General features: G+C 39.5%; 1 protein-coding gene across 2 annotated transcripts; it reads right to left on the bottom strand.

The window, feature by feature from the left end:
• Positions 1 to 228: 228 nt before the first annotated feature.
• Positions 229 to 15,590, bottom strand: LOC131436040 (alkyldihydroxyacetonephosphate synthase). Of its 2 annotated transcripts, none has more exons than XM_058604476.1 (5): positions 14,907 to 15,590; positions 10,087 to 10,173; positions 8,841 to 10,029; positions 8,469 to 8,573; positions 229 to 781 (listed from the first exon to the last, which is right to left on the bottom strand). In XM_058604476.1, exons 1-5 carry the CDS (start codon positions 14,978 to 14,980, stop codon positions 410 to 412), a joined length of 1,827 nt encoding a protein of 608 aa, XP_058460459.1. In that variant the 5' UTR covers positions 14,981 to 15,590; the 3' UTR covers positions 229 to 409. The 2 variants fall into 2 exon arrangements, with proteins under 2 accessions (XP_058460459.1, XP_058460469.1); XM_058604486.1 differs by lacking the exon at positions 14,907 to 15,590 and adding an exon at positions 10,283 to 10,396.
• Positions 15,591 to 16,195: the final 605 nt, after the last annotated feature.

Raw genomic sequence — 16,195 nt, 5'->3', positions numbered from 1 at the left:
GCAAGTGCCCATCAGCGTTTTTTAGACCGTCAGTAGCACCGCTCTTGGCTAATTGCCTCAAAGTAATGACTTTTCAGAACGTTAGTTAAATTTCTTACACACATTGACGACTTCACTGTGGCGTCTGTTAACTGTGTTGGAATGTGGATCATACAACAGTAAAATTGACAGTGAATCGTTTTGTCATCGTGGGACTTTTCTTTCTTTCACATCCCGAAACATTAACAATCAGACAAGGCGAAAATCATTTATTTCAACATACTGTACTATAAGCCACTCGTTAACGAAAATTTGCTACGTAAATGGAATGTCATTGCTAGTCACATCGAAATGTAAACGAAAAAAAAACAAAAGTCTTAACAGAAATCCGTCCCACCGTGGGGCAAAATGGCAATATCGTAAGGCAAATCTACAGCTTGGAGATAAGATTCTGACCGGCGTCGTCGTCTCCGACCACGGGCAGAAGGTTCCCCACGGCGAATATGTTCTTCGGATCCAGCTGCTGTTTGGTTGCCCGGTACAGGTTGACCCCGATCTGGGATACGCTCTGCGGGTACCACCGGGCACGGATCTTCCCCACGCCGTGATGGTGGGAGATGGAACCACCGGAGGCAAGAATCTCGTTCCGTGCGTGCGTCTCAATGGTTTCGTAGATGTGCACCGGGTCCGAGAATCCGCTGTGGTTGAAGCCGAAATAGAAATATACGCACGCTCCGGCATCGTACGACTGCGTAACCCGGCACGAGATGAGGTAGTGTTTGATGTTATGTTTGGCGCATTCCTGCAATGGTTTGTAGATGGTCAGTGCAGTTTTATAATCTCTTTCGCATTACTCGACAAATTATATGGGAGCTAGTTAGTAGAACTAATCAAATATAAGACAGTTGAGGATAGATTTATGTCGTTTTCGCTTGATGCCAATCCGAACCAAGTTTCCACCCTGGCTGCTGTCAAACCGTTTGTTTGAAGCCAGTTTCGAACCTAGTTTCAACGTTGTTGAACTGAAAATCGAGTCAGTTTCGAACCTGGTTTTTATATCACGTTGGCTCAAACCCCCGTTGCTAAGTGCGAACCCAAAACAGTTTCAAGGATGACCACTCCCGAAATCAGACATTTTTATTGACTGTTCTTTTATATACTATTTACTCATTCTTGTTTTATAGGTATAAACTTTTATTTAAAAAAAAACAAGATTTTCGTTTTCTCAAAAATCATGTTCTTAGAAGGTAAAACGGTAAAAAACGTAGAAAATGCTGCTTCAGATTACACCGTGAAATATGGGTTTCGTGAGTTTGGTGAAATTCCTCTGCCGATCAAGCCCACAGCGAAAGACCCAACGAGTCGGTTTCATTATATAGTGTCAAAAATAACTGGAAATAGAGCTAGTTGACCGGAAAGTGAAAGTGTGCGAGCTAACAGATGACACAAGGATTAGTTCTGAGCACACATGTCATAGTTCGAGAATGAAAATAGTTTGTCACAGTTTGGGTGTCAAAACATGCTTGTTCAGGCGAACGCAAGCGCATTTCGGAAGCGTGTTTGGCTATGTTGATACAGATTTGGATGTTGGGTGTCGGTTAGTAACGCTAGTTGAGACCTAGATCCATTATTATACGCCCTAGAACAGAATGATTACCCGACAATGAACTAAAATCGTCACGAGTGCTCCGAAGCGGCTTAGGAAGACTCCATGGGTCGGAAGCGTCATGACATCGGTTTTCTGGTATTGTCATGGTATGGTTTTGATAAAAAAGCAAAGTCTTGGCATTACATTCCTTTTGTGGAATTTGGCCTTTCTGTTTCAACAGACTTCGCAGCCGATTCTTAGTGTTCAGAATCATTGCATGGCTAGTACTATGGATCGTACTGACACTAAGAATCCTTCCAGGTCGGGGCTCGAACATACGACAACTGGCTTGTAGGACCAGCGTCCTATGCATTGAACTGCCAACCTGGTTTAGATAAACTTACCCTAAAAAGGAAAAACCACCGACAGCAAGTATTAGCGTGAATTATTCGAACGATAAAAATCGTAGCCAAATGGCCTCACATCGAGCGAAAAAAATAGTTTTTTCCGAGAAAAAAATCAACAATTTGTGGTTCCAATTGCTCAATTAGGAAAAAATCCTTTTTAACAACTTTAAAATAGATTCACAAGTTGTCAGATAATCGATCGATAAATTTTAGTGCAAGTATATCTTATTTCGGAAAGTTTGTTTCAGTATTTTTGAATAAAAACACCGAATAAAAACGCTGAGTGGATTTAGGTTTTGCAGCGTAAAAGTCGAAACATGAAACTGGACTAAAAAAAATAATGACAAACAAGAACTGGACTAAAAAAAATAATGACAAATAAGACGGATAAAAAGCCGTTTTATGCAGAGCCAAACACAGAACCTATTTTAGAGAATTGCATCGCACAGCTAACACAGGAACATGTGCAAAAACCGAATAAAAACGTTCTCTGGAAGAATCGGAATTTTTTATCCATTTTGCCATTTTTTTCTCATATTTTGTTGGGCATTGAGCTCGGTCCTTGCAATGGGCACACAGTGTTTTGTGCAGTTGAAATGGACAACGTGACATACATTAATGCGGACACCAATCAGATCTCCTGTGGCTGTTCAGGAGAAGTTCCGGAAAAAAATTGCCAAGGCCGACCAATTTGTCAAGAAGTACTTGGTGTGGCATGCGATCTGTTCGCGTGACAAATTCAGCAAACCGTTCAGACTAAAATAAATATAAGAATGTCTCCGCCTGCTGCACTTCATCAAAGATCGAGATATCCAGCTTTCATATGTAAAATGAGCGAAACAAATGATGAGCGATACACTTTTTTGCGAGCATGGCACACTCGGACATCAGTCCCGTAACGAATGTCTTACACTGAGGAAAAAGCAACTAAGATTTTTATATGAACCAGGCAGAAATCAATTCCATTAACAGGTTTTTATATGCGGTCTTATTGTTTTCATTTTTATTATCTATGCATGTTATAATTACTCGCTTTATGTATTTCATCAATAGTCTGTAATGTAAAAAAGTCTTGATTTTCGATGTAGGTGAGAGAAATGTCAAATTCTTTCGCCCCAAAATTGATTGAAGAATCCAGTCAACTCTTCTGCGATCGCTGCGCTGCTCAAGTGGCGAGCTATGAACTAAACAATTATAATGATTTTCAGATTTTGTTTAAAGATTTGAAAAACTTGCATACTATTTTATATTTTTTTTTTCATGAATCGAATACGAACAAACAAAAACATGTTAAAATTGGCTAAAACATTCGATCATTACTGTTTCAGCGACTTTCCTTGGTATTTATGGAGAAATAGTAAAATGAAATACCGTATTCGAAAAACTGAGACAGGGTGCAGCTTTCAAATCAGGGAAATTCTTAGTTTGTATGGTAGGAATTAGAGATTATTTGGCAAATTTGTTTATTCGACCATTTGCACATGTTTTATCAGCCAAATCGGATCTGCATGTGAACCAGGGTTACCAGATATAAGGATTTTTCAGTATTCTGCTGATTTTCAAGTATATTAGTAAAAGACACTGAATTTTAAAGGGATTTTGCGAAAAAGACTGACTTTATACAGATTTTTGAGGAAGTCGAGTCTTTTCACCAAAACAAGTAATATTACAGAAAGGTTTTCCTGTTTTATCATATGATGATAGAGGAACGTGATGAATTGGTTCAACAATCAAATTCCGGCCAACAAATTTCGCTGGGTTAAATAATTGAAAACCAGAACACACCAAAAGTTTTTTATACAGGTACAAACTTTATGCATTCTGCACATTCATTACACTCATGTGCCTTTGCAGCGCCCTTAGCGAATTTGCCGCATTGCTAGTTTGCATTGGCGCAGCAGTTTTTGTTTACACGCTCTTGGAATGCGCTCGGGGTTGCTGAGATGTTTTTGTTTGCGCGACACTGAGGTGCCCTGCGTAAGCAAAGAAATTTCAGGGACCACCGAAGCAAAGAAATTTCACGGACAACCGCGGTAACGGTCACGATGGTCTCGGGTTTAGGCCGAAAAGTTAGTGAAAACAACCGAACGAAAGCTCGCAAGAGAAGACTTCGGAAGAAAGTCGGATGAACTTCTGCATCCGCAATGTACTAAAACTTTCGGGCTTCACCCGAAGAACAAGTAATAGAGGATTTATAAAAAGCCTTCTTACAAGGAATTAGGAGGCAGTCGAGTTTTAATTAGTAAGCAGTCGAGTTTTAATTAGTAAGCCAAAAGTCACGGGTGCCATCCTGTTGACAGTAGTTAGTAGTAGGTCGAAGTCGGTCGCGAATTAGTGACATACGAAGAAGATCGATTTTAGCCAGGTAAAGTGACATACGAAGAAGATCGAGATTAGCGGAATAAAGTGACATACGAAGAGATCGCGTGTTTTAATTGAATATATCACATTCTGCCACCCGCACTGCTCGGTGCGGTTTCTGCACTTATTTGCCATCAGTTGCTCTCTCCTCTCGGCAGATTTTTGCAGATTCTATATAGTAATTATGTAATTAACACTGCAAACTTTGTCAAACTTTTTCTACGAACAGTAAGAGAAAAATTTACACAAAAAATTTCATTTACGATTATTTTTTATACTTCCTTTCGACCGAGATGTTTTCTACTGAATGTATTTAGACCCTTTAATCAGGGAAATGAAGAAAGAGATCTCTTAATTTGATCAGTATCTAACGGTGAAAACAGGTAGGAAAAATGACATATAAATGTAACTTTGAAAAGAAAATCGCGAAAATGTTGCCGCAGAGACGGGACTCGAACCCGTAGCTAGCTCCTAACCGGGGAAATTGCTTTGCCAATTAAACTACATTGCATTTGTAAACACATGAAGAGAAAACCTAATTGACTAGAAGAACCAAGCATGCTTCGCTTTACTTGCTGTGCATTCAATTGTAGTCCTATATCTATGGAAACACAGTCAACAGAAAACAAACACAAACCGCGTCACAAGTCTATCCTCGCTGTACTGTCTTGTACCCCAGCCATTGTTTTAAGATTTTGTTTTTGTCTCTTTTTCTTTGTGTTTCCATGGATATAGGACTATAATTGAATGCTGTGGTGGCCAAGTAAAGTGAAGCATGTTTGGTTCTTCTAGACAATTAGACTTTCTCTTCGTGGGTTTTCATGTGAAGGGTAGTTTAATTGGCAACTATTCAATTTTCAACAATGAGAAACTCGTAGAAGAGTAATATGTGTAATTAATGAGTTAAATTGCTCATTTTCCCATAAAACATTCTTTACAATAGTAAACCGTGAAAAAGATGCACATTCACCGGAAAAATTAATTTTTTAGTTACCACACATATGTTAAAGACTAGTAAAGATTGTCCCAGCAAGTATCGATGCAATCAAAAACCGCTGCCATTTCGCAATGGTTCAGAATCTGCCAATTTTTATAGCTGCGTCCTGTTGTTTACACTCTTCCCTAACCACTTGTGCAGTTGTTTATACGTTTTCATTAGTTTGTATCGAAATGCGTGGACTTTCAGCAGAACAACGTCGAAAAATTGTGTACAAATGGTGCACAGAACGCGGACTGTAACTGAGAAAGATAGCAACCTCCTATCTTTCAACACATTTGAGGATAAACCGAAAACGTATCGAAAAAAAGGTCCTGCTAACCCTCAGTTGGATAAACGTATACTGAAGGCGTTCGAGCAAAAGATTAATTACAATATAACAATATTATACGGTGCGAGAAGGGCATGTGTTAAACCAGTCCGAGACATCGATGGAAGTCGAAAAATTTGGTAAGAAAGCTATGGTCTGGCAAGCAATTTATAGCTGCGGTACGATTTCGAAACCCTTCATCACCACTGCTTCATTGAACAGCGAAATATACATCAAGGAATGTTTACAAAAACGACTTCTACCCATGATTCGAAACCACAAGGATCCTGTTGTCTTCTGGCCAGATCTTGCTTCTTGCCACTACTCGAAATCAACGGTAGAATGGTATACTACCAAAAATGTCACTTTCGTCCGAAAAGACATGAATTTACCAAATTGCCCACAACTTCGACCAATTAAGGAATTTTGGGCATTAACGAAGGCACATCTTAGGAAACAGTCTACAATGGCTAAGTAGCAAATGTTGAAAATAATATTCTGTTGTTGTAGTGTAATATTATCAGTATATCGAATAAAATTTGAATATCTAACACTTGTGAATTATTTACAGCGAAATCAGTGTGCGTCCATACTTTCTGGGCCAGTCTTTAATAAACAATTAGAAATTTATGTTACTCATTCAAAAATTGTTTTTCATCTTTCCAATTCAGAAGCTTTCCTTGTTCCGTTTCCACCCTAATTGCTGTCAAACCATTTATCAAAAATAATTGTTTTCCAAGGATTTTAAGTAGTGTATCGAAAATAAGCTATCCACATGCATTTGTATTGTACGAATGTATTTTTGATGGATTTTTATGCTCAGATCACAGCAGGCTGTGCGTTTGGCTGTCAGCTTTCATTTGTTTATTTGTTTGTGCGGTTCAAATTCTGCGTTTTCAAAATGTCGCGTATTGAAAAGGAAGTGGAAATTAAAGTTCTGGACACATGGCTAAGTGAGAAGGGTATTACTATGCGAAAATTGGCGAAGCGGTTTGGAATTCATCATGCCAGTGTTAAAACCATCATTATTAAGTTTGGGGAACGGTTCTTCCAACTCGAAACTGTACCAGAAAATGGCATTTCTAATCATGAAGAACAAATCATTGTCAATACGTGATTTGGCCAAAAAAGCAGGAACGAGTGTCGGAATGATCCAGCGTATCAAGAGGCGAAATCACCTGAAGACCTACAAGAAGCAGAAAATCTCGACACTAAATGTAGAAAGAAGCGAGCAGCAACAAGGGTCCGGAAATTGCATTCGCGTCTGTTGCAGTTTGATGGACGATGAGACTTATGTAAAGGAGGACTCAAAAACCCTTCCAGGTCCACAATACTTTACTTCAGTCGTCGTTGGGGAGGATGTGAGCGATGCGGACAGGTAGATTCAAGTGGAGAAATTCGGTCGAAACTGGTACTGGTATGGCAAGCAATATGTTCCTGCGGTTTGAAGTCAACCATTTTTCACACTACCGGAACTATAAATGCAGAAATCTATCGATCCTAGTGTCTCCAGAAGAGATTGCTGCCTTTATATAAGAGGCATAGTACACCTCCACTGTTTTGGCCGGATTTAGCGTCGGCTCACTATGCTAAAACCACTGTCAATTGGTTTGCGGAAAAGGGTATAAATTTTGCTGAGAAAATATCAATCCACCAAATTGCCCTCAGCTTCTACCCATCGAACGTTACTGGGCAATCGTGAAAAGGGTCTTCAAGAAGACTGGTAAGGCAGCTGGAAACATGCAGAAGTTAAAAAAATTTGGGCTCAAGCGTCCAAAAAATGCGATGCAACACTTGTCCGGAGCTTGATGAGAAGTGTTCGATCAAAAGTTCGAAAATTCATGAAGGAATAACTTAAATTTCATCCGGATTTCATTATGCTCAAGTTTAACCTCGTACAATAAAGGATCCATTTTTAGTATGAATAAAATATCGTTTTTTGTCATAATTTGAAAGAAAAATTTGTGGATAGCTTATTTTCGACACACTCCTTAAATGCCTTTCTAAAATCACTCAGACCAAAAGAGTGCAAGACCTCTTCACCGGCAACGATCTGTGACTCTGCTGAACTCAGAAATTAGATCAAGAAACCAATTTTTATCCGATCTCTATAACCTTGCGGTTTAAAATGCAAAAAGTAAGGTGAGTCCGTCATGTTCGGTATATACTTCCGACAACTTGAACGATTGAGAATCTAAATATTTATATCACAATTTGGGTTCAGTCAAGTTTTGATTGGAATTCTAGAATTTTCGATTTCCTACTGAACCTAGTGTTTTTTTTTTCTTTGTCGAATTGTAATGTGAACAAACCAACAAAATGATCTGGCATAGAAACCGGTTCTGGTTCTAGCTGGCCACATACTCCAATCGTGACTATCAAGACAAATGTTAGGGTAACAGAGGTATTTTGGCCACTTCATATATTTTGGCCCACCTAACAAACTTTATCGTTTTTATCGGATTTTATTGATGTTAAGTAACTGATGTTGCATAAATTTGAAGCTAATCACATTAAATTATCCATTGCGGAAGGATTTTTCAAAGATATTACAACATTTGGTGGATATTTATTCAAAGTGGGCCAAAATAAAATCAATCCTAAAGTGGGCCAAAATACCTCTGTTACCCTATTTTCCGTGAAACAAAGAAGGTAATTTATCTGAATTTTATGCAATACAATACATTCCATGAGAATTCTATATCAGCTAGGCCACCATCTGCAGTCGTCTGAGCAAATATTTCAACTTAAAATATAGTGTGGTATTTCCATCGAAATCGAGTCCAGAGGAGATGAAAAATGTGTTATGCCACAACCTTTCCTTACCTTTCCAATCCGATTTTTCACATTGCTACAAAGTGTTTCGCATCGATTCCACGGAACGGATGTCTCGAAGGATTCCGCAACCACGTTGTACTCCAGAGCTAAGTCCTAAAAATGGACAATGACTAAATTAGCATTATTACTACATGGCATGAAGTCAACCGTTTTCTCTCATCTTGCTACTAGTGTGTGACCGCTAGGGTGGTCGGTAAATATTTACGTAACACTTTGCAAGCATCTTCGCCAACAATATCTATGTAAATATTATTCCGAATGCTCCGTGAATGGTCAATAGGTCGTAAGAGTAAATAGTTACTCTTACTAAACAAAGGGTGCAGATTAGTCGTAACGATTAATTCAGCTGCGCATTCTTACCCTGATGTAAGCGATTACAAAGGTTAGGATGTAACCCTTCTCTCCGTTGGTGCTGCCGGCTGAGAAGCCACCGTAGCAACTGGCGATCGTTAGAATTTTCCGTTCATGCAGCTTGATGTCTTGAGCATTTCCCTCGAACACTAGAGTGGTGATGGCGATCTTGTCTAAACTTAGCCCCTTGACTTTGGTGATGTAGGCTTTCTGCAGGTAGCTGGTAAAATTGGACAACGTTCCACCAGCCGGTTTGAGCGCTTGACCAAACACGAATTGCTCATTATCGATCAGTCGAATACTGGCAGGTTGTAGGCGTTGTTTGGCTACCTCCCGGAGGAATTTTATCCCGGAACCAAAATCGGGAAACACCAGTGAACCGTATTTTTTCACCTCGGGTAATGGTCGCAGTTTTATGACGACTTCGGTCACCACCCCGAGCGTTCCTTCCGATCCTAGAACAATGTGATTGAAATCGGGACCACACGATACCCGTGGCGTGGTGACGTCCTTGTCCAGTACCCCTCTGACAGTTACCATTTTAACTTTGACGACAATGTCTTCGATGTTTCCGTATAGGTTCTTTTTCATACCGGACGCTCTGGTTGCCACCCAACCTCCCAGAGTAGAAAACTCGTAGCTATCTGGTTCGTGTCCAACGGTAAAACCCAACTTTCGAACCTCTCGCTCCAGATCCTGTCCGACAATGCCGGCCTCGAAACAGGCGATCAAGTTCTCCTTGTCGATCCACAGCATTTTGTTCATCTGACTGGTATCGAGTAAGGCGATCGGTCTGTTTTCATTCTCCGGACACGTCGATGCTCCGGACACGGAAGTTCCACCCCCGTACGGTATCACCACGACGTTGCACTCGTTGGCCGCCCCGACAATCTGTAACACCTGTGCGTGGCTGGTGGGAAACACAACCACATCCGGAATTCGTTTGAACTGTCCCGTACGAAGGGTATGAATGTCATGCAGCGTTTGCCCATGGCACCGAATGAGCCGATCTTCCCCGGCCTGACTGAATTCGATACCATGCTGGCGGAGTGTGGCTGTGAACTGCGGACACGGTGCCGGATCCGGAAAGTGCACTGGTAGTGGTTTACCTTCGTGTCGATTCGTCAGGTCCACTCCGAGATACTTTTCGACGTATTCTTTAAAGTACGGCAGCGAGAGCGAACCTCCGATTGGGTAACTGCAAAAACAGGTGTTAGTTTTAGATGATTGAGAACACTTGACAACAGTAGCTTACCGATTACCGGTGAAAATCAGCGTGCCGTTTGTGTACTTGAAGCGGGAATCTTTGTAGCCCCAACCATTCCATTTGAGCAGTTGTTGGCTGAAAAAATAAACGATCACGAAAAAAATTAGTTCAAAGCTGCACTAACATCTGGTGAGAATCATGACATGGCGCGTTCATAGAGCACAGACGAAAAAATTCAACCAACTTGAAATTGTGTACCATCAATTCAATCGACGAAGAATGTTTCCACTGTTTGTCTGCGTCTTAAATTTTCACCGATTAACCGATAATGCCGGGTAGGATGTATCGTGAGTGAAATCAACAAAGCAGGCCTCGGTTGCTACTATCAACTCTTGTTGTCTTACCGTTTTGAAAGCTAGTTCAAGTGAATAATTGATAGTTCCTGTTTGACGAACGTGTCTTTCGACCAGTCGACCACGTCGATAAGGGTCTTTGCACTTTGATATCTTATCGATTCGATACCATGTTCTACACGATGTCTATTCGGATTCCATAAATGGAAGGACAAATTGCACTGAGCACGTTGCACGAATAAACACTACCGTACAATAAAAAAACGTGTTGCTTTTGTCAGCTTGTGCTATCTAGTAGGGAGGGGGGATTTATGTCATGCTATCACCCAAATTACAGGGCTTGACATGATTACAACATCTATATTGTTCACTTGCCAAGTAGTGCACTAGAGATTGCTCCCTTTTTTCCGATAGATTCCGAAAACGATTAACTTGCTAGTATTAATGGAAGGAAAGATTTAACGAAAGAGTCCTTTCATTTTCGCATCACTTAAGAACGAATGGACGGATTTACATGATTCTTTTTTTGTTTGATCAGTTTTTACCCCAACCGGGTTCGTACATCGAAAAAATCGGAAAATTTGCAGGAAAAGTGGGAAAAATCCATAAAGTTGTTTTGTATGGACAATGGAATTTTCCACTGAAAAAGTCGCCAATGATTGCTAGATCATCGATAGGTGTTTGACGCATAATCGAGTTGCATAAATGTTTGGCCGTCGAAGAAAGGGATACTAGATCGTTGAAAGAATCTTTTGGCGCGCAACGAGTTGTTTTGTGTGAAGTTTTCGCATGCATACTTGATTCATGTTATTCGTCACTCCGAGCCACGTGCTTAATTGTGTATCGAAATTATTGCGAAATTAAAAAGATGGTGCTGTAGAAACGATAAGGTTGAACAGTAATGAAATTTTCTTAGCATTTTGCATTCAAATAAATTTAGATTACACTGAGCGCACATAATCAGTTGTAATTAAATACCGATGTTTAGGATGATTACCATTATGGATTGAGACTGGAATTATATATTTTCAATTCCGTGAAATATGTTCAAATTGGTAAAATCTATATGAAATTGAAGCGAAGTCTTTCCAACCCATCAAAAATTCCACAGTATCCGAAAAATATTATTTTCTTACTGCTTTACAGTACTTATGGCAACTTGAACGTACAGAAAAAGTTCTGACAGAACTTTGCTCGCTGCGGAACAAGGAGCTACTTCAAAGTTTGTTCTGTAGCATCGGGTGAACATTCAAGCGTGAATATTTCCTTTAACATTGACTGTTTAGATTGCTATTCATTAGTTTTGTATGCTACTTAGGTCAAATCATCTTTCATTTTTACGAACTTTTGGTTACTTAGTTTAATACAGATTATAAATATTACTACTCTACCGAATGAGCAACACTAGAAAAGAAACTCAACATTATGTTAATTTTTTCAATACAAAATTCTGGTTCAATACAAAATGCTGCCGTTTTTGTCCATTTAAATAACGGATTGCAAGAGTCATATTAAAAAGTAGGTTAAGCAATCAGAAAAATATTGGAGAGAAACGTCAACCACTTAGTCGTTTGACAATTCTGCTGTCCGAAAACATAAATTCGAACAAATAAATTTTGGGCGAGACGAAGTTCGACGGGTCAGCTAGTATGAAATAATAAATTGTAAATGAGTAGATTTTACCCCAACATCGTTTTTCAGTGGAAGAACTCAAATTTGAGTAATTAATGAGTTTCCTCTAAATTAGAGTTGTTCTATTTTTTTTTGTAGATGAGTGGGATCTTACTCAATTTTTGAGTAACTATTTTTAATCGTGCTGCTAGCATTTTCCGTCACTTTTCGACTATGTCAATTGACAAGCCGTTCAACATTAGCAATGTTCCCATCAAAGTAGCCATGTAATCATAATAAAACAAAACTGGAAACTGGTACAACCATTTTTGTTTTTTACCTTTTTTATATATATAAAAAATGGGTACAGAATTCGTTCAAACTTTCGAAAAATTTTCCGAGGCCCGGAGGGCCGTATGTCATATACCAATCGATTCAGCTCGACGAACTGAACAAATGTCCGTGTGTGTGTGTCTGTATGTGTGTTGTCAACTAAGAGGTCGAGATCTCAGAGATGGCTGGACCGATTTTGATCAAACTAGTCGCAAATGAAAGGTCTCTCCGTCACCCAGAATGTTATTTAATGGTTTTGAGATCGGATGTTTACTTTTTGAGTTATACGAAATTTTATGTCAAAATTTGTTTTTTGGCAGTATCTGTCACAATTGACCTTGAAAAGAGAATATGTTTTCATACTTAGATTCCGCACGGTAATAGCTATCCAACAAGCCATAGATTGTTAAAATCCGTCCATTTTCAAAGGAGATATCGACATTTTTGTATAAGCGACTTTTCCCCCTATTCCAGCAGTAGGAGTTTTGAGCGCTGTATGGCAAAGAAAGGCTTGGGAGCAACGTAAAACACGATTTTTTATACTGTTACATACAATTGTTTCTAAGTACTACTATTTAAAGAAATTTTGCCTCGGACCGATTTTGGCACGGTTCGTTTTTGGCAACATAATCGTTCGAATATGACATATTGGAAAGATGGCAGTACTTCCGAATTCAGAACAATTTCATAATTATATTGATTTAAACTACTTACAGCAATAAATGCAGGAAGAACATAACACCCATATACAATTTGAATCAGTTCGTCGAGATCAGCAAATGCGTATGTGACAAATAATTTCACTCAATTTTTTACCTTATTTTCGAAGACGACTCAAACTTAGATTCATATGAAAATTACAAACTCAGATTCATATGAACAAACTCAGATTCATACGAAAATTCGTATGCTCCTAAACAAGGTTCCTGAATTTTGTTTGGATCCGACTTCTGATTCCGGAACTACAGGATGATATGTGAAACGAAATTAAAATTGTGGACCCATTTTTCTCGTAGATGGCTGAACCGATCTAAGATTCAAATGAAATCTAAGAATCATCTAAGATTTGGGCCCCTCCCGAAATCTAAAACAGATATATAATTATTTAGAAGGTCTCAGACAATAATGTAATACAATAACAGTTCCAGTGGAAAAGTTTAAAGTGTCTGTTAAAAACACCCGTAAATGGCACACCGAAAATTAGCTACATAAGCAGTCTTCAGTAACATTATTTTTTCATCTTTGGGCCCCTCCCGAAACGAAATCCTGGGTACGGGCCTGTTCATAGGTAGGAGAAAAAATATTTTTTTCAAAGTTTGAGTGAGTTTAACTCAAAACGATAGTCCCCTGCATTCAAAATAAAGACATTCTTATTCTTAAATGTTTACATACAAAGTAATTCTTTCTTTTAAATCGGAAGCCCAAAAAAGTGATTCAAATCCGTTTCCTTTTGACCGGTTTGGAGTCGAAATTGAACGATTTTGATCCTTATGTTGTACTTCTCACTTAGCATAATTGAAACCACAAAATTTCTATTGAAAACATCTATGATTGATGATTTATGGTTTCAAAAACCAGATCTAGAAACGGCAATGAAAAATGACGTATTCTCGCATTCTTAAATTCAATAAGAATATTCCGAGAATGAAAACGCATTGACCTGTATTTGTATTTTTTTTCACACAAATGTTTGAAAACTCAACACTTATTCTGAAGTATGTATAAATGCGAGAGAACTCATGAGCTGCGCAAATTTTACTCAAATCCATACTCAAATTTTGACATATTGATCGCGACAACCGGAAGGTTAATGTATGTAAAATTAGTGTGGCCGATTTTTAGTCGAATGCATTTGGAATAAAGTGTGCGGTGTAATTAGGTAATCAGAATAACAAAAAAGATTTTCTGTTTAATGTTCTTGCAGGAAATTAAAAGCTATTCAATTTTCTACCATCCAATGATAAACGATAATTTTTCGATGAACCAATCTAAATAGGACGACATTGATAGATTTACGTTGATCTAAGATTAAATAGAGACTCTTGTAAGATAAGTCGTTATCAATAATGTTGACATAACACTTCGCAACACTAAATGCCCCATGCTTTATCTGTTGCGCAAGTACGGTGTCGAACGAAAAGACCAGGAAGTGTGAATCACCCGACCCAACTTTTGCCGAACTTATCTGAGCTAGGAGTTCGGAATTGAGAAATACCGATTTTCCCCACTCGTGGCATGCCGACAATCTGTGGAAATTTGCTTCCATCTGACGAAAACAGAAACACCACGCGCTCGGTTGGAGATATTATAAACAGAGTGAAAAACCACGCGGAATTCATATGTGTGTAAGAGTGTATGGTAAATAACCCAGATTCGTACTCCCGTTGCTCTTCAAATAGACCTTCGTGGTCCGCTCTCACTGACAGAAGCACACACCCTTCGAAATTTTCCCGACCATTCATCCCGACCGTCCTGCGTTCATGTTTGCCAGCCGCCTCCTTCAGGCGTTCATTCATTCACAAAGTAATTTGAAGTCCTTGTGCATTGCTACTGCCGGATCACTTAACTCACCGCTTCTTCGGTATCACACTCTGGATGGTTTTTCCCGCCTGCGGATCTAAACCGACCTGGTTCTGATCAGTCATTTAGGGGGAACACTTTTTGCGGTATAAAAACTCTCCTCCTGTGCTAGTGTCGATGGATGCCGCCTTCTCGGTGCGCGCCCTCTTCCACTTTCGCCTTCAGGTTCGTTATCGATTTTCTTCCGATTTTGCCTTTCTCGTACTGCCTCTCAACGTGCCCTTCACTGGGGGAAATTGTTTCCTACTTTTCAGATGCTTCCAAGTACAGGCCAAGTTTTCCAAAGTAAGATTTAGATTTCGGATTTCGTTGGTTCGTCTTCGGACGTACGTTGCTTCCAATTAGATTGAACTAGTTCCTACTGCCGGAGATAATTAACTAATTGCTGACGCACTAAAGTGTCCGCGGCGGCTAGGCTATGTTGCGCTCAATCCGGCTCACTACTATTCGAAAACGAAACGAAAGTCGTGTTTATCTAGTTGTTAAGTCGCTTTTTCACGATAACAGTAATCTGCCTTTAAGTTTTTGGTCTGTTATTTCTAGCTAACTCCGATATAGTATGCTGCAATCGGAACAAATGCTGTAACTTCCGGCACGGCACGACTGAACAAGAGCCCTGAAAGTTGCTAACTGAACGAAGGGTTCTGTCGGATGAAGTCACTCTGTAGTTACCCTATTCTTTCCAGCACACACATTTTCATCCTACATATGGCACAAGCAGTGATAGAATGTAGTGCAAAATAAACGATTGGTCGTGTACGAAACATATGAGAGAGAGGGAGAAAGGGTCATGACACAAAAATGAGAGTTTTCACGGCACCGTGAAAAACGGCGTCGCATCGAGGGACACCCCGATTGTAGTTCACGGCAGTGGTTCATTTTCTAGCTCGGCTCAGCAAGCATTGGAAATTGGTTGCAATTACAAAAGTAGCTCATTTTTTCAACAATAAATGTAAGAGTCATAATAAAAATACACCACAAAATGAACTCGGAAAACGGAACAATCTTGAAATTAGCCGAAATGAATACCGCAATCGAAGCAAGGAGTCATCACTGAGAACCACCAGCCCGTCATCAGTGAATGATTCTACCGAGCACATGGGCGGCTGTAATGCGAACAGAAAACTTGTATGCGAATGCGCGCGCATTTGTCATAATCATCGCGTGCTCCCAGGTTGACTAGATGCCGTGCCGATGTTTACCGTTTGATGCACGAGGAAAAAAAACACGGTCAGAAATGGGTAGTGTATCACATAATATGGATTGCAGCTCTATCGATA

Source organism: Malaya genurostris, chromosome 1, assembly GCF_030247185.1.
Source record: "Malaya genurostris strain Urasoe2022 chromosome 1, Malgen_1.1, whole genome shotgun sequence".
NCBI lineage: Eukaryota > Metazoa > Arthropoda > Insecta > Diptera > Culicidae > Malaya > Malaya genurostris.
This window is presented reverse-complemented; position numbering and strand designations above follow the sequence as displayed.

Coding starts and splice junctions, on each gene's coding strand:
- LOC131436040 (XM_058604476.1), bottom strand. CDS start 14,980: ATGACTGATCAGAACCAGGTCGGTTTAGATCCGCAGGCGGGAAAAACC. Junction 8,574..8,840: donor TTGTAATCGCTTACATCAGG/GTAAGAATGCGC, acceptor GTCCATTTTTAG/GACTTAGCTCTGGAGTACAA. Junction 782..8,468: donor TGAAAAATCGGATTGGAAAG/GTAAGGAAAGGT, acceptor AAACCATTGCAG/GAATGCGCCAAACATAACAT.